This window comes from Phaethon aethereus (genome assembly GCF_964289735.1).
Source record: "Phaethon aethereus genome assembly, chromosome: 1".
NCBI classification, from domain to species: Eukaryota; Metazoa; Chordata; class Aves; order Phaethontiformes; family Phaethontidae; genus Phaethon; species Phaethon aethereus.
Genome location: NC_138575.1, coordinates 211,201,761 through 211,223,417, shown reverse-complemented (window position 1 = coordinate 211,223,417; position 21,657 = coordinate 211,201,761). Strand labels below are relative to the sequence as shown.

General features: G+C 38.5%; 1 protein-coding gene across 1 annotated transcript in view; it reads left to right on the top strand.

The window, feature by feature from the left end:
- CEP295 (centrosomal protein 295) overlaps nt 1-21,657 on the top strand; it is a gene marked incomplete at its 3' end in the record, with an annotated part of 49,434 nt that overhangs the window by 16,523 nt on the left and 11,254 nt on the right. The window contains exons 9-19 of the mRNA XM_082011889.1: nt 287-511; nt 1,770-1,876; nt 3,390-3,602; nt 4,282-4,379; nt 4,506-5,592; nt 7,978-8,149; nt 8,262-8,414; nt 9,992-10,216; nt 17,740-17,846; nt 19,412-19,550; nt 21,102-21,335. Coding sequence (XP_081868015.1) covers nt 287-511; nt 1,770-1,876; nt 3,390-3,602; nt 4,282-4,379; nt 4,506-5,592; nt 7,978-8,149; nt 8,262-8,414; nt 9,992-10,216; nt 17,740-17,846; nt 19,412-19,550; nt 21,102-21,335 — 2,760 coding nt within the window. The remainder of the gene's footprint in view (nt 1-286; nt 512-1,769; nt 1,877-3,389; nt 3,603-4,281; nt 4,380-4,505; nt 5,593-7,977; nt 8,150-8,261; nt 8,415-9,991; nt 10,217-17,739; nt 17,847-19,411; nt 19,551-21,101; nt 21,336-21,657) is intronic.

The window sequence follows — 21,657 nt, the reverse complement described above, 5'->3', positions numbered from 1 at the left end:
GTGGGGTGGAGGGGGGATAGTACTGCTTATTTCTGCAGCAGTACAGTCTAGGAGTAGTCCGTCTGTGAAACACTACAACTAGCTTAGCCCTCCTTTTATGGCACACAGACAAATTACCACTTCTCTCTTGCAGGTAAGAGAAAATGTTAAGTTTTTAAAACTTGGTAATATACCTGAGCTATTTGCCCAACTGTGTAAGCAATTAAAAAAAAAAAAGGGATTTTTTGTTTTTATGATGTGAAGACATTCATTACCCAAAACTCTTAACAGTATATATTCTTTATAGATCACAAAGAAGGAAAAACTCACCAACGTCTGTCAAAACTTGCCTTAAAGAAATTGCTGAACAAGATTAGAAGCCAAAAAGAGGAGTGGACATCAAAAAATGAGAAAGTGATTCAAAGTGAAATTGAGACTATTGAATCGGGCACAATTGCTAGTGAAGAGAGACCATTATGTGATTTAGAACTTAACTATGAGCAACAGAAAAATACAGTATGTGATGCCAAAGGTACGTAATACATACTTGAATAAAAATTTGTTGTGTAGGAGCAAAAAGACTTGTAAGAGTGTCCTGTAACAAAAGTGTTTGATGAATTTTTAGTGGTGGTGTTTTGTCATGTTGCCGGAAAGTACAATTCTCCTGTCTTTGCTCACAGTGCATTGTGTATTTGTTGAAACCACAAATAGGAGAGGTTTTTACTCTTACGTCCAACTTAGTATCTTGTGAGAAAAGATATCCAAAATATCTTTGTATCTCTTAAATCTCACCCAAGTTGTTGGCACACTTGGTGTTGCCATGCTTTAATAGGTGTTTGCCTCTAGGAGTAGAATTCTCACTGCAAAATTGGTCATTGAAGTTCTGTACCTGCTGAACGGGAAAAGCCAGATGCTTCAGAGATTCACAGCTAGAAATGCCCAAGACAAGCATAAGCTGATGTGTCTGAAATCATGTGGTGGTGTTTTTTTCCTGCTTCTAGGCACAATTCTGAAAAGCCTCTTTGTAAAACTGGAATTTATAGCAATTAGATGTTCCATTCTGGTAGCCAAATCATTTTGAGTTTACTTCCCATTTCTATCCTTTGTGCTCTTCTGCTCATGCTAGTGCTGAACTTGTATGCTAAGTGGGATTTCTGAGGTCTATTAAAGTGATAAAGTTGTGGCAGGTTTTTGGGGTTTTTTTGGTGGTGTTTTTTTTTCTTTCATAGGGTGTTTGTTTTTTTTGAACAAGATTAAGTGCTATAGTTCAATCACTATGAACACCAGCATAATTCCTGCGGATTGGAGAGAGCCGCATGAGTGAAAACAGGCCCCAGGGGAAAACACGCTGCTATTTGAAGCTGATAGTACAGGATGAAGACTTGCTTTTTGTGCAATAGCCAAATGTTAGAACGTTTGCCCAGAGACTGCCAGTTTTAGACTCTCTTTACTCCAAGAGGTTAACGTGTGGCTTTTTATTCCTCAGGATGATCTTGCTATTAGGCTACCAATTAATTGGGTAGAAGCAACCTTCAGTCCTGTTCGAGCTAAGCTATTACTGTATATTCAAGAAAGACACATGATAAAGAGCCATTTAAGTCTTAAATAATACAAAATGCCTTGATTTTCCAGCTTAGAGACAGGCAGGGTAGTGGGATGGAGATGGTAATCTCTTGAAGAGTAGCTTATGCATTTTGTTTAGGGAGGTTGGGAAACTGTAAAGCAAGATATAAAGAAGATCCAGGGCCCTTTCTGACTGCAGTTACAGTTGAATAATATGTATATTTTAGACTCTCTGAAAACATTGGAAAAAACAGTTGCAGCTGAAAAGTCAGTTCTAATCCATCCTCAAGAGCAAGCAGTTAAAATTAGAAGGGAAGAGGAGAGACAAAAGTGGGTAAGTGTTTGTACTTATTCCTATCTCAGTTATGGCTTAAAGTTATTTACAGAAGACTCTCAAATGCTTCAGGTTACATAGCACTTATAGACCCTTTTGATGTTCTTGTAACGTTTATATAAACCTTTTACATTTTCTACGCTTAGTGTCTGTGTATGAACTTCTTAAAAATGACTAAGCTCTAGCCGGAATTTAGAGTGGAAATAAAACAATTTCTTTAAATCTAACAAGTGCTGTAGGCAAGGGATACCACTATGATTAAATGAGAATCCAAATTGTAGATTAACACCTTTGCTTTTAATGAGGACATAGTCAAAAATAAATAACTCTGTGAAAACTTTACTAATCCTGTGTAATAATATAGCAAAGTCTCTGGCATTGTGTTTAGAATCATAGGAAAAGCTTACAAACCTTCAGTGTGTATATATATTTTTTGTTTGTTTGTTTTTTAAATTAACTAGGAAACAAATGCAGAGTCTTGTGTCTACAGAAATGCTATATTTATTACATTGAGAAAATAATAACTTTATATATTACTTCATTATATGTATTGTGTATATACTTAATTTTATTTTCATTTTTGTTGTATCCTTAGAGACCTACTAGCTGTTATGTGGTGGTTTATCAATTAAAAAAAAATAAAGTTGAAATTCTGGTCTTAATGCAGCCTTAAATTGTAGGGTTAAAGTTCAGAAATTTGGGAAACAAAAATTTGATAAAATAGTATTGTTTTAGGAAAAAAAAAAGGCAGCAGATTCTCTCTGAAAGGTGGTTACTTTCTTTAACATTCATTTTCTCCTACTTTGCACCTGCCCACGTGTATATATTGTTATGTCCACATCAACTGTTCTCAGGTTTAGTTTTGTCTTGGGTTGGTCTTTGACATCCCCATTCAGACCATGTCGTTAAAACCTGTTGTTCCCTTCATCTTTGATGGTACTTTGAAATGTTTTGCTTCCATTATAAAAGCATATATTATGTTGCTATGTGTGGATCTATGTGTGTTGTAGCTGATAGGTACATGGAAAGAGAATAAAAATAAACCACTTCAGAGATTTATGGAATGCTCTTAAAGTGGTTATACATTAGTTATTTCAGAAGTTTTGTAAGGCTTGAATTAACATTTAAGTGTGTTGAACTCTTGATGAAAAGCCATATAAAATGCAAGGCAGACTTCTGAACTCAGTTTAAGAAAAGGACTTCTTTTGTAGTCTCTGGAAAATGATGATGTGTCTTGAATGGTTAGATTCTGATTTTATCTGTTCTATTAATTGAGTGCAATAGTAAATGGATTCAGGGACTATTAGAGATACCTAGCCAGTAAAACAAAGTTATTCTTATAAACTTTGAACTATTTTTAAAGGCCTCTTACAATTCAGAAATGACAGTCACAAGCAATAACATTTCTGCTGTCAGTTGGAACAAAGGTTTGTGTGTGGTGGTGTGTGTGAGGGGTCTTTGATTTCTTTGTCATTCAGTTCTGGATATTCACCCTCATTTTTCTTCTCAATAGAATGAGCAAATAGAGCAACAGAAACAGGAACAGCTGGCCTTGCTTAAACAGATTGAAGAAGAAAGAGCACGTTTGGAGGCTGATTTGCTGAAGATGCAGATGCAAACCTGTTTGGAGGAGGCTAAGAAAAAAAAAGAGGAGGAAGAGCAAGGTCAGCTGGTACAAAGCCACAGTGTTCCTTCTACAGTTCAGCAGAACAAAGTGGAACATGAGGTGAAGAACTGTAGAAAATTTTGTGTAGTTTTTTAATTATCCTTCATATAAAAGTCAAAAGTGCCATTTGCCAATTTTAAAATTATGTTAATCAAGACAATCAATCAATTTTTATTTCTTATGCTATGAATCAGAAGTTTGTACATAAAAAAGCTTCCTTTTGTCTAATGCAGAGGCTTGTATTTCACATGATATCACTGGTCTTTGAATATTGGATTGTCTTTGCATAGTCTGAGGGACAGCATGTCTGTTTAGAACACCTATTAGTAAAATCTGGTTAGAGTCATGTGATTATGCATGTACACGTGTCCTTTTTCAAGAAAGAAAAAAAAAATCTTGGGGTGGGGGAGGCAAAGCCCCATCTCTACATTTTTATCAGTCTGAATCTCGAACAGCTACTTAAGAGAGGAATTTATTGAAGATGTTGAAGGAAAGAAATAATATTTTAAAAATCTTGAATCTTTTGCATAACCTGTGCTCTTCAGAGAATATGCTTGCTTTGAAAATGCAGCTCTGTTGGATTGTTGCTCCCAGAGTTTGCCACTGGATGCACTTACCTCTTTGAGCTAAGCTGATGTAAGCACCATTGACTTGGATGGTGTATGCTCAAGTTGCCTAGAGACTAGTTTTCTGTGAGTTATTTGTATATGTGCACTTAAAATTATTTTATTTTGATTAGACTGGAAATACTACTGTATCAGAAACCAGGAGTCCTAGAGAAGACAGCCATTTACAGATGATTCGTAATTACCAACAACGCCTTCTACAACAAAACAGGTAAATTCCTCTTTGAAATGGGAGTCTGAGTTGCCTGTTACAAAATAATTTGAATTGATTAGATTATTGAAATTGATGTTTAGCTTTGCACCACCCTGGAAAGATTCATGTTTTCGTTCTGTTCAGGCTGCACAAACAGACCATTGAAGAAGCTAGAAAGCATCTACAGGAGTATCAGAATAAATTGAAGCAAAGATACTTGTCTACTTCTGCAACACCTCCAAGCTCTGTGGAAACAAAATCAATTAAGCCTGTCTCAGGTCCACTTCTACAGAGGCATGGAGTGCAACCAAAACAATACCGGTCATCTGAACAAGTTCATGCACAAGAGTATGCACACTCGCTACCTGTATTTTCAGGTTTTGAAAATACATTGAATATGTTGGAAAAACCATCTGCACAGAAACATGAAGACCAAATGCATAGCGTTTGTCCTGGTGCACATGTGCAGTTTTTAGAAGCATCGAAATTGAAGCATGGAGAGTTTCACTTGCCATGTGGCTGTCCTTCACAGGAACAAGTCGGAATGTTGGAAAACTCCAATAATCATGTCAGAGAACCACCTCAGTTCCAGTTACTGTCAGCATTAGTCACGAAAGATGCCACTGCAGTAAGAACACAAACAGAAGCACGTGGACAACATGTTAGATTTGTTTTGCCAGCAGAAGATTCCTCTCAGCCATCAGAGACAGTGCACTTTAAAGAGTCATCTCAGAAGATGTCTAGCCATCAAACAGAGACAGAAGCTGGAGAAAAAACCCCGCTTAAGGCACCCCTCACGCCAGCAACAAAGGCATCTCATATAGTTCAGGCAGCCTCAGTAGATTCTTCATCATATCGGCAAGGATCTGCAGAAACCACCATCAAAACAAGCCTTGAACAATCCTTCAATCTTTCTGAACCCATGACTTTATCTCATGAAGAATCTAAAGCCCATGGTGTAGAGGAATTCTTGATATCAAAAATGGAAAATGCATCTTTGTTAAATTATTCTGGTATACTGAATTTAAGGGACAGAGTATTGGCCTCATCCGAAAGCATCCAAGCTCAGCAAAAGTATTTGAAAGAACTGCAAGAGCAGATAGACGCACAAAGAGAAGCTCTTCTTTCTAGACAGAAAATACAAGAACAACTACTTTTACAGAAGCAAGATAAACTGAAGGCACAGATGCAGAGACAGCAAGAGGCTTTGAAAGAATTTCTGAACAAACAGGTAAACTTTATAAATGCTTTGCATGGTGAGTCATCTAGTTGGTGATCAAACTTAAGAATGAATGCTACCAATTAACAAAGTACTTCATGGAGTGTTGATAGGTTTAGGTGATTTACCATAATGAAAATTCTAATTAGGACATGTGATTTGTAATCAGTTGTTCTTTTCTGTAAGCCCCAAGAGTGACATTTTATTTAGTCTAACAGAACTCGTATGAACTTCTGTGCTTATCTGTGAACATAATGCGTATTGAAATAGTTAATGTTGTCTGAAATACCTGCAAATGTAGTTCTTTTCAGCTCAAGAAATGCAGCTGTATGTGTAAAACAGCTCTTGTATTAAAAATACTTAAGGAATACCTCAAAGGATATTGTAAGCCTTTTGAATAGATTATTTTTTAAAGTTTGTCTTTTTCTGTGCACCCATTAAGAAATTGGTTTGCCAGCTGCACTCTTGACTTGTAATTTTCTTGTTTCTGGGTAACAGAAGAAAAACCCAAGTAGATTTTTGACTTTCTAAAGAAGCCTCTTTTGTTCTTCATGTTTTCTGTTAAAAAAAAAAAAAAAAATCTTAGAAAAATAACTGTTGCCTAGAGTCCTTGTCTCTTGCTTTTGCAGTCTGCAAGCAGCTAAAATTCCTGAATACAGGAGCTGAAAAACTAAAAGCAGACTTTTCAGGAATTGTTCCTGTTAAAAATGATGAGTATTCTCATCTAATCTAATACATCTATATAATTGTTTTAGCACATGAGGTTTGTAGAGCTAAATATGACCTATATATCTAAATGTTTTTCATTGAATCATAGAATAGTTTGGATTGGAAGTGACCTTTAAAGGTCATATAGCCCAATCCCCCTGCAATGAGCAGGGACATCTTCAACTAGATCAGATTGCTCAGAGCCCCGTCCAACCTGACCTGGAATGGTTCCAGGGATGGGGCATCTACCACCTCTCTGGGCAACCTGGGCCAGTGGTTCATCAGCCTCAGTGGGAAAAATGTCTTCCTTAGATCTAATATAAATCTGCCCTCTTTCAGTTTAAAACCATTACCCCTTGTCCTGTCGCTACAGGCCCTGCTAAAAAGTCTATCCTCATCTTTCTTATCAGCCCCCTTTAAGTCCTGGGAGGCTGCAAGAAGGTCTCCCCAGAGCCTTCTCTTCTCCAGGCTGAACAACCCCAACTCTCTCAGCCTGTCCTCAGAGGAGAGGTGTTCCAGCCCTCTGATCATTTTTGTGGCCTTCTCTGGACCTGCTCCAGCAGGTCCCTCTCTTTCCTGTGCTCAGGGCTCCAGAGCTGGACGCAGCACTGGGGCGGGGGGGTCTCCCCAGAGTGGAGCAGAGGGACAGAATCCCCTCCCTCAACCTGCTGACCTGCTGCTTTGGATGCAGCCCAGGAGACTGTTGGTCTTCTGGGCTGCAAGCTCACATTGCCGGCTCATGTCCAGCTCTTCGTTCACCAGAGCGCCCAAGTCGTCCTCAGCAGGGCTGCTCTCAATCCCTTCCTCCTTGAGCCTATGCTGATACTGGGGGTTACCCTTACCCAGGTGCAGGACCCTGCACTTGTCCTTGTTGAGCCTCATGATGTTCTGTCCTGGTTTCAGCCAGGATAGATCTAGTTTTCTTCACAGAAGCCAGTGTGAGGATGTGTTTTGGATTTGGGGTGAGAAACTGTTGGTAATGTGCTGATGTTTTGAGTTGTTGCTAAGTAGTCAGGGACAGTCCAGCTTCTTGTGCTGGCCTGCTAGCAAGAAGGCTGGGGGTGCACAAGGAGCTGGGAGGGGGACACAGCCAGGACAGCTGACCCAGGCTGGCCAAAGGGGTATTCCCTACCATACGACGTCATGCCCAATACATAAACTGGAGTTGGCTGCGGGGCGGGAATCGCTGCTCAGGGACGGGCTATCGATCACCACGTGGTGAGCAATTGCTGTATTGGGCCTCACTTGTTCTTGTACATTCCTTTGTCAGTATTATTATTGTTATCATTGTTGTTTCCGTCTCTCTTGCTGCCCTATTGAACTATTTTTATCTCAACCCATGAGTTTTTTTCCCCAGTTCTCTCCCCCGTCCCACTGGGGGAGCGGGGTGTGAGCGAGTGGTTGCGTGGTTCTTAGTTGCTGTTTGGGGCTGAACCATGATAGGTTCACCTGGGCCCATTCCTTGAGCTTTTCCAGGTCTCTCTGGATGGCATCCTGTCCTTCAGGCATGTTTTTTTTATAAACTAAGCAAGTCTGTACAAGTATCTTCCTTGCTTGAACTACTTTCTCAAAATGTTCAATATTGTCCTGCATGGAATACACAACAAGAAAATGCTGGTTTGAGAAATGAGTATAAATACAATCTTACATACAATTGCTTCCCCCCTGCTTCTTCTCCCACGTTCGAAGGTGACACATATCGGCATGAACAAAGAAATGACAGAGGCACAAAAGCCTGACCGGATTAATAGGACTGACTTTTTCCAAGTCTTAGAAAACTACCAGCAAGAGAATTGTGGCAGGAGTAAATTTCACGAGAGTGAAATGATTTCACAGTGCATCAGTCCAGCTGAGCAAACTGGTAAGGCTGTATAGTATTTTTCATTATAATTTTTCACATTTTGCAGCTGAGGTGGAGTTCTCTTCCATCTCTGCATGTTTATCATTGCAACATGCAAAACTTTGTTTTACAGAACAGTCTGAGGAAGTCCTATGTAGAGAACAGAAACGAAGATCTTCCAAACCACCTGTGGCAAAAGTAAAGTTAGGGCTTGATTTGGAACAACATGAACTTAGTGTTATACCAGAGGTAGACACACCGAAGAGTTGCAACATTTCTTTTGCAGGTAAAAAAAAAAAAAAGTTCAATAAGTGCTGCTGTTCCTGAGAAATACAGATTGGCGGAAATTAATCTTTTCTGAAGAGTCTTTGAGATCACTGATTATGAAATAATAGCTTATACTGTTGCCTGTTTTTAATGTATAATTTATATACTATCAAAGTGAGTTATAGTTGAGAAAATTTTATCCTGACAGTGTCTGTCTAGGAAAACATAATCAAAACAAAATTTCGCCAAGAAAAGAAAATTCACTGTAATTCCATGACTCAAATTCCCTGTTGATTTTTCTGTTGGGCCTGGTCTGTGTTAATAGACAATTGTACAAGAATTGTAAAGAGAACCATCAAAGTTCATGGACAGTGTTTTAAAGGTTTAGCTTTTGAGCGGACCAAGACAGTGAGTGTGAAATCTTTTAAATAAGGAGTTAGTATCAGGTTTCTGCGGAAATTTTTAGTCCATCTTTAGTTGTGGGTTTTTTCCAGTTACAGAACACTCCTTGTAAAAATTCCAGAGAGCAACTACGCAAAGCAATTATCATTTCCTAAGTATGTCTGTTACAGTCTGCATGCAATGCTTTGTAATTCTCTGTAAAGAACATTAATTAACAGGTAGAACAAACTGATGGTTTTCTAAATGTAAACACTTTTTTTTTTTTTTAGAGTCTCTTCATAGCTAAAATGTAATGCATATTTTACAAAAGTAAAATATTGTGCCAGTGTTTTTTGAAAGGGCTAAGCAGAACAATCTGAGTAATTACAGGCCTGTCAGGGTGGCATTCATCTTGAACAAAATAATGAAACAGCTGATATCAGACATTTTTTAATTAAAGAAAAGTAATTAATGCTAGTCAGCATCAGTTATGCGGAATAACTTGTGTTGGACCAATTTGGTGTGTTGATTAGACAACAAGTTTTGTTGGTGAAGGTTTTGATTGAAGATTATATTTAAATTCTCAAAAGCACTTGGCTTAGTGTTACACATCTTAATTAAAAAAAGATTAAAAATCAAAATACATACCAAAAAAATTTTCTGAAGTTTCTATTATTCAGTGGAGTTCTAGAGTAGGGAATACTCTTGCTGTGTAACCCCATTATGATCCACAGGTGATATTGATATTTTCTAACCATTGCTCATGGTAGGTAGTAAAAAGTTGAACTTGAGGGGTTTTTTTATTGGATTGGGTGTCCAAAAAGGGCTGTTTGTGTTGGGAGGGTTGTGGAGAAAAGAAATCTTTAAGCCAGAGCGGAGAAGTTATATTGCCTCTGGATTTGGAAAAGTTACTGAAAGTTTTGGTGGATTTACTAATGGGGAAAAATTAGTTTGCATTTTTTTTTGGAAGAAACACTTGCGTGAGGAATTATACAGGTCATCGACTTCTCAAAAAATAATCTTTCAACCTGTATAATCCATAGGCTGTGTAATGCAAAGGTTTTTACTGACCTGATATGGCTAACTTTATTAAAATGGAGCACTGTATGAATTCAGGTTATTTCTGTAGAATAGAATGTATATCTTAATGTTTTTCATGAAGTGCAAAACACTGCATTTCTATACCTAAACTGATTACAAATGTTTTAAATTCAGATAAAACAGATTCTGTTGGTGGGGAATCTTCTCCCATTTCGACTATTGGGGAGTTTGCATATGTGAAACGTTACAGTTGCACTCTTCATGAAGAAGGCAGGTTAACTTCCAGCATGACAGACTACGAGGAACGAATCTGTAATGGAAGTCCAAGGCAAAGTAAAGAGTCAAGTAGATTATTACAAGAGGTGCTGCTGCTGAATGCTGAAAATTCATATGATTCAGGTGAGGAAATCCTCTTCCTTCGAGGAATTATGTGAATGCCATTCAGCACTGCTAATTTTACTGCTATTTATTTGTGGCATATGATCTGACTTGTTGAAGAACCTGCAGTGCTATTTAAATACTGTTTAAGTGTAAAGAGTGTTTCAATAACAATGTGTCTCAGAATGACTGGGTGGTTTTTTGTGGTCCGTTATGATTCTTGTAACAAAAGTCCATGCTGCAGTAAACTTCATTGCTAGTCAACAGTTTCTCATCCAAGGCATGTGCTTTGTCTCTGTACCTTGTAGAATTGTTTATAGAGAAACTTCTTCTGCATTACCTGATTGCCCTGCCCTCACCAGCAGAATCCCATGCATGCATAGGGAGCAAACTGCTGTAGAAAGCCACAGGTGTGTTTTTTCCTCCTGAGGGAGGTGCCTTCTGCTCAGACTGTGGGATGTTCAGGTTTGCAGCTCCACCAGGTGGGAACCCGTTTTGAGCAGACCAGTGGTGTGCCTGATTCAGTACCCAGTGATTACTTGGATTGACACAAAGGAAATGAGTGCTTAAAAAGAACTCTGGAGTGTTAACACTCCAATGTTTACGTCCACTGAAAGATCAGCATATATAAGAATTTGCTTAAAAATACAGTTGATAGAAAAAAAAATAGAAGGCTGAGGGTTATCCTTAGCTCAAAGAAACAACTTTGAAAGAATCAGCTGTTAGTTGTGACAGAAATAAAAATAGTGCAATAAAGATTACTTTAATTCTGATCGTTTGTGTTAATCTGTGAAGAGCTTTTATTAGAGATCCCACCTTTGAGGATAGATTGTGTCCATGACAAAATCCGATTCCATAAGTTAAACCAAGTTGTTTTGGTTATCAAAAAAGTTGGTTTTGTTATAAAGTGGTTTGTGAATGTTCAAAATAATTTTGTTACAGTGTTGTTGAAACCTACTAAGCATGTTATGGGTACCTTGACTGGCTTTATAAAAGGACAAAGGTGGCTAGTCTTAGGTAAACAAAGAAAGGGGGTTACTGAGAAGTTTTTCAAGAGATTGGACTAACGAGTGGTTGTCAAGGTTTTTAATGCTTACTGTTTTTTTCCTGCCTATGCAAATTTAGCTTGTTTCTCTAGTCTTAGCGTAATCTTAACTCAAAGACTACAATACTTTCAGTTGCAATGCACTTGCTTCTCCAAATTTCCTGCAGATTGAAAGGCAGTTTATAGTCACTGTAACTGAGAAATGCTATGCCTGACTTGCTGGGAACTGTTACACAAAATTTGCAAAACATTGACTAAAGCAGTTTGAAGCTTATTACAAGGTGACGTGGTCTCATGGTCCAGTATAGTTTTTGGCATCCATCTAAAAGAAATAACTTGCTAAAGCTGCAAAGTAGTTTTCAGCAACTTTGCTATCTTACATGTACATCTTTACGAGCAATACAGCTATGTAACATGTACCTCCTGGCTCTGCTAGAAATTTCACCAATGCCACAAATCCTGTTAACTTCTCAGTTTGTGTTGAGACATTGCTTTCCATTCAATCAGGATTTACTAGGAATTTAAGTTGTTTTGAGTAAGTACAAATAAGCTCATTTTCTTTGAGCTGCTTCCTTTAATTCTCAGAATACTCTTTGAAATATAACTATATATAAACTTATCACTAAAGAGTTTTGTCTTTGTTAACAGTATTTGAAAAAAAGGCTTGTATTTTTTTGAGCTTCTGTAGAAGCATTGCTAGATCAGCTGTTACCAAATTAATATGAAATATCTTACTGTAGCATCTTTTTACATTAGTGAGTAATATATATGAACGGTGCAGTACTTTATGTGAGAGGATTAGGAAACTTCACGTGAACATGTACATTTACTTAAAAAAGCTTTCTGTGATTATGTCTTTAAGAGGATTGTCCTCTTAAGCAGTTCAACAACCAAAACTGTCAACAGTATCTTTGTAATTTGAAGGCTGTGAAGCACTCTGGTACTTTAGGTAACTAGTGCGGTATCTTCAGCGAGAAAATCTACAGTCCATGTTAAATACAAAGTTTCTGAACGGGAAATTTAAGTTGCATTTTAAGTTGTTGCTTATTATAGTAGCTTTGATTATTTTTTTACTTAACTGTATTTTAAAAATTTTTTGCTACTTGATTCTAACCAGCACATCTGCAGTTTTCCCGTATTTTCAAGATGTAATTGTATCTCTAAAGGTGAGAGCAAATGAGTGCTTTGTATGTGTGATCTTTGACCACCTTCTTTGAAGCTGTGTTCTTGGTGGTTTCTACCTTCGATAAAATAGTTTAAAGCTTTACAGCTAAAGGGTTGTACTGCTTTTGTGATTACAGACGCACTAGATGTACAAAAATCCTAATAATCACTGCTTACATGCTTTTCCAAAGTAAAGCATTAAAGATAAAAAGGTAAAAGTTATACAGGTTCTTAAAAAGGTAAAATTGGTAAGTCTGCTTGGATACTTTATCAGGAAAGGTGAGTTTCCTTTTGAGACTTGTCGTTGGGTAACAGGAAAATTTTTTATTTCTGTAATTAGCTGTATTTCTTTCTTCCAATTATCACAAGAAGAAAAATATCCTTAACCCTCTCAAGTTTAGAGGCAGACATGTCTGAATGTAAAACAAGTCTTGAGGACTGCTTCTGATTAGGGGAGGATGAATCCTTGTGCTCAGTATTGAGTGGTTCAAGCGCTACACAAACTGATCAGCTCGTTGACAGCCGGAGAGGACAGGTAACTGTTAAAGTGATGTTGCAGTAAGTGCCACCAGTGAGGCTAAGATTTGGATTGCACTCTCTTAACGTGCCACTGATGAACGACAAGATGATTTAGGAACTTTGGACACTTGATAGTTCTTCTTCCCAATCCAATTCAGTTAAAATGAGTTACTAGAATAAAAATTATTAAATATGGAATTGCAGAGTAACCCAACGGATGAGCCAGGCACCTTGATGGGATAAACCTCATTTCCTTCAGAAGTCAGCCTGAAAATAGTGACTAGTTTTGATACACAGATCTCTTTCACGGTTTTCCTTCATTATATATGAACAGGCTTTTTTCTCTGTATTCATCTTCATTTTTAACAGTCCCCTTGAGCAGTGTTCCAGATGTGATTATCTTCATGTATTGCTAGCCTGTACAGAGATGTTATTCCAAGCATGATTATTTTTTCTGTGATTCAAACTAACCTAAGATTTCAGTTTATTTTTTGTAATCCCAAATATTTTTCCATAATGCATTATTATGACAGATTGTCTTATCCAAAACCAATTTAGTCAAACTAGCATGGAGTGCAAGTTTTGCTGGTTTGTCTGCATGGTTGGATTTGGACTAATTGCTGTTTTTATATTGCCTTGACTGAGAGGTTTGTTGTTCAGTCTTTTATCTTTCAAATTGCACCCTAAAATAATTGCTGCTATTCTACTGCAATTTCTGTTGGGGGGGGAAAAAAACCCAAACACATTCTGGATCATAAAATCATAGAATCTCCGAGTTGGAAGGGACCTTTAAAGGCCATCTGGTCCAACCCCCCTGCAAAGAGCAGGGACATCTTCAACTAGATCAGGTTGCTCAGAGCCCCATCCAACCTGACCTGGAAAGGTTCCAGGGATGGTCATCTACGACCTCTCTGGGCAACCTGGGCCAGTGGTTCACCACCCTCATTGTCAAAAATTTCTTGTTTATGTCTAGTCTGAATCTACCCTGGTTTTACTTCAAAACTGTTACTCCCTGTCCTATTGCTACAGGCCCTGCTAAAAGTGTGTCCCCATCTTTCTTATAAGTCCCCTTTAAGTACTGGAAGGCTGCAATAAGGTCTCCCCAGAGCCTTCTCTTCTCCAGGCTGAACAACCCCAACTCTCTTAGCCTGTCCTCAGAGGAGAGGTATTCCACCCCTCTGATTATTTTTATGGCCCTCCTCTGGACTCACTCCAAGGGGGTACACTTTCTTTGACCTTCCTTTTCTGGCTGACATGCCTATAGTAGAAGCCTTTACTATTCTTTGTCTCCCTTGCCAAGTTCAGGTCCAGCCACACCTTGCCCTTCCTGATCCCATCCCTACACAACTGGGCAGCATCGCTGTACTCTTCCCAGGATACCGGTCCCTGATTCCACTGCCTGTGCATTGCCTTCTTGCCCTTTAGCTTGCCCAGCAGGTCTTATCCCAGCCATGCCAACCTCTTGGCTTCCTCTCCTGATTTCTTACACCTGGGGATCGAGAGCTCTTGCACTCTATGGAAAGCATCCTTAAAGATCTGCCAGCTCTGTTCTGCTCCCTTGTCCCTGAGGGCAGTTTCCCAGGGGGTCCTATTGACTGACTCCCTGAAGAGCTGGAAGTTTGCTTTCCTAAAATTCAGGGTCCTGACTTTACTCCTCACCTGCCCCATATCCCTCAGGATGATGCACTCCACCAGTGCATGCTCACTGCAGCCCAGGCTGCCTCCGATCTTGACATCACCAATTAGCTCACTTGCATTGGTGACCAGCAGGTCCAGTATGGCATCCCTTCTGGTAGGGCTGTCTATTACCTGGCACAGGAAGTTCTCCTCCAGGCACTCCAGAAGTCTCCTGAATTGCCTACAGCTCGCCGTGCTCTTTTTCCAGCAGATGTTGGAATGGTGGAAGTCCCCCAGCAGGACAAGAGCCTGCGAGCGTGATGCCTCCTGTAGCTGGAGTAAAAAGGCTTCGTCAATAGGCTCCCCTTGATCAGGCAGCCTGTAGTAGACACCAGCCACAAGGTTCCCTTTGTTGCTGTGGCCCCTGATTCTTACCCATAAGCTTTCAACCAGCTCATGGCTCTTCTTCAGAGACAGCTCTTCACACTCTATCCATTTCTGTATGTAGAAGGCAACGCTTCCCCGCTTCCTTCCTTGCTGGTCCCTTCTGAACAGCCTGTAGCCATCTATAGCTGCACTCCAGTCGTGGGATTCATCCCACCAAGGTGCAGTAATGGCAACCAGGTCGTAGCTTTCTAGCAGCAGGGTGGCTTCCAACTCCTCCTGTTTGTTGCCCACGCTGCATGCACTGATGTAGAGGCACTTCAGCTGGGGTGTCGGCCGTGTCACCTTCTCAGAGGAACACCCATTAATTCCTTTGAGGTCTTACAAAAAAAAATTGAGGATATTACAGCCTCAATTTTTAAATACTTTGTCACAGTGTGGTGGCGAAGAGGTTAGACCGTGAAAGTCCCATGTCGGTGTCAGGAAGCTGTGAGGAACAGGAACCTTGCACTATTATTTTGGAGGGAGAGAGAACAATAAGAAACCCTCCTTTGAGTCCCCAAATACACTTTTTATGGATATTGATGTAATAAAGTAATGAGATATGAACATGTTGTATTTCTAATTAAATAATCTTGTTTTTAACATGAAATTGCTACTGCTCATCCCTTGTATTAATGTCACAAGAACAATGCAGGTTATTACTGAATAGTAATGAAACATTTGTAGCATAGCTCTCCATAGACTCTATATACCAGAGAGTATTAAATGCTTGAATCTCATCTCATATGTATCCTAAATTACTACCTGTCATGCTGATATCCTTTAGAAAATAAAATCACTTCTTAAAGAAAAGGATCCAATCTTGATGTAAAGGTATCAGGAAATGGAGAATTCTTTGGTGGCTTGTTCCACCATTTCATTTTTTATCAAATTGTAAAATAAATGGTCTATTTTCAGTTTCTGAATGTCTGACAGCCATTTCTAGCCACTACTTCTTGTTATTACTTTCTCTGAGTTTAGAATCTTTTGTACTATGTGTCTTTTTTCCTATGGAGATATATAAATACCCAGAGATTATATGATTGCAGTTTTTGTGCTGATACAAGGAATTTTCTTCAAGGCCTTGCTCATTTTCAGGATTCTCTGTCTCTGATGTTCTGCTTCAAAGAGGAGCAGACTTCTGCAGACTCAGTCACACTACTGCAACAATCCAACCAAGGAGCTTGTTGCCACCTTGTTTCACTCAAACCTTAGAAGTTATCTTTCCTGTGAACCTGAAGACCTTTGTCGCATAATTGTAGAAAAGGGGTCAGAAACCAGTATTCTCTGCTCTTAGATTTATGTTTTTATCTATATTGGAACAGTGTTGTTTAATGGACACAGCTTTGCAGGAGGCTGAGTTAATTTTTACCATTGCAGTGCTACTGTGTTTCTTTACCGTTCTTCCACTCTTCCTATTATTTGCAGATTCCATTGCCAACGATTTTGTTACCGATCAAAATGCCATAAATGATCAGGATCAAGCCTGTTAGAAGTTTCTGGAGAATTTGCAAGTGTCGGCAGGGGGGAAGTAGCCATTTGAGAATTTCTTTACCCTTTATTTTGAGATCAGTCAGTTAGTATTTAATGTAATAACATAGTAAATGAATTAATAGGTTAACTTCCCTTTTAATCAGAATAAATATATTTTATATGTATTTCCTTTCACATCTTGTACTTTTTCCTAGAAGACTGCTGGATGATAGTGGTTATAGGAAATGTTAGATTATTTTTTTTTCCCCTTCCCTGAAATGAGTTTCAAAATGTTTCATAGTAGAGATACATAAGTATTGCATCATATACTTTACTGGTGTAGCCTCACAGAGGAAACCTCTTCCACCTTTCTTTTTAATAGGAAAGATGGAACAACTAGATTCCACATTCCAGTAAGAAATTTGAGTTTCAGCTCCTACAAGATGCAAACTAGTGTTAGGATTCACAAAATTTTATGACATCTGCCACAGTATAGAGTCTTACAAATGCTGGGATTTGAAATGTCTTTGTCACTAGCAACCCTTGTAGAATTGGGAGAGAACATACCTACTTCACTTTTACTGTTTAACTTCAGTTTGATATTTAGCACTTCTTGAAAATTATTACTGGAAGTGAGAATACTTATTTTAGAGTTGTTTGTTGGCAATTAATTTACAATCTTAGAATTGTCAAAGTTTGAAGGTGCTTGTCAGCACTGAATATAGGAATTGCATTTTCCTGGTGCTGCTATGGTGCATCTTTTGCACAGATACTGATCTTACTTATTTTTAAGTGTAAGAACATTATGGCAAAGGCGATTCAGTTATGTGATAGTAGTCATGCTATAGTTAAGTAATTCAGTGTTTCTGATTTCTCTGATCTACTTGGAATGTCTGCTTTTCTTTGTAATCATTGTAATGGTAGAGGGCAAAAGATTCCTCGCACCCCAATTAAATGACTGTAATAACACTAGCAAAGCCATGTTTCACTCTGCAAGGCCAAAGCATGAATTTCTACCTCTTCCTGCATGCTCTGCAGAGAGCGGTCATGCCAGTTAGAAATTTTAGGAAAGCTGGTCAAGGAGAACCACTGGTTGCCAATTAAATTGGTGGTAGAGTAGAGCAGAAAGTATGTTGTAGGTGAGAAGAAAGTGATAAGGATGGGCAAAGTCAGTGCCCTAATAGTGAGAACAGCAGCAGTAGAGTATTACTGCCATCTGGTGTTCCAAAAAAAAAAATGCTAAATATGAACATGAAAGTTGTTTCCTGTTCCTTATTGCTTCTATTACATTTGTATTCAGCCCAGTCCCAGGATTCTCAAGTGGCTCGAGATTCACCAGTTCTTGCGGCTGAAGTAGGAGAGGGAGCTACAACCTGTTCTGGACCATCATTCAGACTTGATAATACGGTTAGTCATATCAAAATAACCATATAACATAACTTACTCTTTATTTTGTGATGAAGTCTTTCTATCTCATATTGGGGGGCTAAGACTGTGCAGCATTCTAGATACAGCAGTATACAACAAGCACCAAATCAAGAGAGGTAGTCAGCTACGGTGGATCTACTGGCTACATTCCTGTTCATACAGCGCAGGATGCTGTTGTCCCTCTTTGCTGCCAGGGCACACTGTGGGCTAACGCTCAGCTCACTGTCTGCTGAAACTCCTGGGCCCTTTTTCACAGGGCTGCTCCCCAGGCAGGCCCTGGCTGGGACTGATGCGTGGGGTTCTTCCTTCCCAGGTGCTGGCCTTTGCATTTGCTTTTGCTGAGTTTCATAACATTCCTGTAGGGCCAGCCTCCTGAGGTCATTTGAGATGCCAGCCCTGCCATTTAGTGTGTTGGATGGTCCTCCCAACTCAAACCTGATAAAAGTGTGGTGTCATCTCCTCTGGGTCATTGCCAAAGGTGTTAAACAGGACAGGTCCTAGGACAGAGCCCTGTCTACTCTACTCCACTTGTTCCTCACCTCCAGGTAGAGTGCAACCTTTTCATCGCAGTCCTCTGAGACTGGTTATCCAGCCAGTTTTTTTACCCATCTCATTGTCCGTCCATCCAGGTTGTGACATCCAAACTGGGATACAATAATGTTGTGAGAGACAGTGTCAAAAGCCTTGCCAAAATCAACACCAATGATAACCCCCTGCTTTTCCCTCACCCAAAGATCCCATCATTTTGTCAGGGGATAGAAACAGTATTTAAAAAATGCTATGTATAATGTGTATATAACATTACTTTTAAATATACATGTTTTACATGTATATGTTAAATATACTTATATAGGATAGTGTATAGTGAAAAATGTAGGGGAAGCATTTCTTAGATCTTTTTTCTTAGTGCACATTTTAATTCAGTTTGGGAAGAAATGTTCACATTTAATTCTTCAAAATTTGGAAGTACAAGAACTCTCATTCTCTGTTACGACATTGTAAAGCTTATCTCAAAATTAAGGAAGATAATAGTTTAGGGTATTCCGTACACTTTTTGTTTAATTTCATAGAATTAAATTTTTAAGTCAGTGTCTTGTATGCAAAAGGCTCAGTCTTGCAAGTACTTGTAAAATTCCTGAGTTTTTCATGTATTGCATATATGTTACTCTGAGATCTACAATTCTACTGAAGTGGGTCTGTGATGAGAAATAGCCAAATCTGACCACCAGAAGATAAGATAATCTTCCAGGTGTCATGATTTGTATGCTGTTCTGAGAAGCTTTATTTTTTTCTGAGAAGTGTGTGTGTGTGTGTGTGTGTGTGTTTGTGTGCGCGTGTGTTGAGGGGAGGGGGCTGTTGAGGAGTGATGTGTCTGGGATGTTGGGTGTGAATGTTTTGTACTGAGCAATGATGAACCTGTATTTGCCTGACTCTGCAAAACATGAGGGCTTCTACACTTGAACTGAGCTCAGAGTAAAATGTGTGGTTTTGCTTTAATTGTGGACATCCAAATACATGGTAATAGGTATGTTATTTCATCTTAGGGAGTACTTTCTAAAGCCATATCCATGAACTGGCGTTCAGAGGCTTTCACGCAAGGAATACCCTGTGACTTATCTTCAACGATTTCCACTGGAAGCTTTTTGACTAGTGAAACATTGGACGTAAGCCCTGTTGACACTGGTAAGTGTTTGGTTTTTGTCGTTGTTCCTGTAAAAGGAAAATTGTGTATTCTCTTTATTTTATAGCAGAACGGGTCTAACTCACTGGGCATAAGTTCTTCTGAAATAGGCTAATGTGGAACTTCTCTTAAGAATAATTAATATGTCTTACAGAGTTGAGTGTAACTAGAATATTTCATTATGTAGTCATGATGTTTTTACTTTTATAATAATTTAATCTTACAGCTCATCAGCTTTGGCAAAGGATATTGTGAGTTTTATTAAGCATCTGTAGCAGTTTTCAAGTGGCAAAAATGTTTAAAAAATTGATCCCCAAATGATACACTGACAAAAGTTTTCTAATCAGTACGCGTCATAGATTGTTATAGAGCTATGATTGTTGTCTTACTGCTAAGAGAATTGTTCCCATATCTGCTTGTCACCATAGTAATTCTTAATAACTTATTTGTGAAAAGGTAATTTGAATGCCATATTGACTTTTAATAGTTTTTTGGGAAATATGTGTTCATATCCTTTTTTGCTTGCAGTCTGCCTCTTGATACTAAGTTAGCTTTTTGTAAAATTAAAAATAATTCCTTTATAATAAACATAGTTGCTCCTTTACACACTGACATTATCACTTGTGAACATGGGAAGTGAGTTTGGAAGTGATTAGATAGTGACCTGTGGATTTATTTACTTTAAGGCTTAATATTGTGTTAGTCAGGCACACATCTGATATCATAAACAACCATATGTGTATATGAGTTACTCCATGTTTATAAATCAATTTTTGAAGTTTTTGAGCTGCTGAAATCTCAGGCTGTATTTTAACTCTACTGTTCTAAACTGGTAACTGTTATTTTGAGTAATAAACTTCATAACTCATGTGACAAATGTGTGCTTTTTTGATGTCTAAGATCATTTGCTTGTAGCTTTGCTTTTCTACAGTTTTTTAGTTGTGGAAGAAAAACACCAAAGGTTTTGGTTACTCAGCTACATGAATAAATTTTTCAAGTCTAGCTGTGTCTTCACTGTACACTCAGTGCTTAATGATGACTTTTTCTGATAGCTTTGTGTAATTCTGTAAGTGTATAGACAAAGGGGTTGGTGTGCTAACTAGGAACACGATTTTTGTTTTCCTCGATTCCCTCAGATTTCTTGTGTTAGTATTAGGCAATTTCTATTTAAACGTGAATAAAACTACTGCTCAATGTCATAAATATACATAAGATCACATTAAAGGATTGACATATTTATATGCAATAAGAAGTAAAAATATGCTAGCCAGCATAAAATAACAGTATTAATTCTTTTCTGACTTTGTTGTTTCAGTGTTTCCTAAGTCAACATACTCTAAAAGTGCTAAGCTGTACTGACTAGTACCTAATTAGATATTATCAACTCGAATTTGTGGACATTTGTTGTAAGGTTTGTGGGAGCGTTGACAGGAGACAATTAAACAAAACCCATTGCTCTTTACAAATATTTCAGGATATTAAGCAATCTCTTTTCAGATGACTTCATGTAAGAGGTTTACATGCAAAACTGAACATCTAGGTTACGATTTCAGGATTGTCTTCTGATAGTACAGAAGATCAAATTTTGAGAGAAGCAGCAAGCCGCCCTTGGAACTCCTTGCTGCCTTTTACCTTGCAGCAGAAGCAAGAGAATTTGTCTGGAGCATCTGAAACTCAGTTGCCTGAAGGAGAGATGTACCTTTATAACGGAAGTCAGATACACCAGATCTTGGGGAAATGTACTGGAGGCTTGAAGTCGTATTTGGAGGACAATGCGTGTTTCCAAGGTATTTGCCATTTTAAAGTATTTGTGTGCTGCATGCTCAGAATGAGGAGGAGTTTACTCAGTGTTATGTGTTAGTTTGTAGTACTTATATTCAGCTTACATTTTAAAGTCAGTAAGGATTCTAGATGCGAGAACTTTGATGCTTTGCTGTTCTTCATGCTTTGCTTTATGTACACATCCACATAGCCTACTGTAGTGCAAAGATAAAAAAAGACAGTCTGATCAGGTATCTATCTGATTGTAGTCTATTTCTGCACAGCTTCCCGCTACCATGGCTAGACTCTTGTTATCTGTGCCAGTTTTATTGCTTGTTTATGCACAAC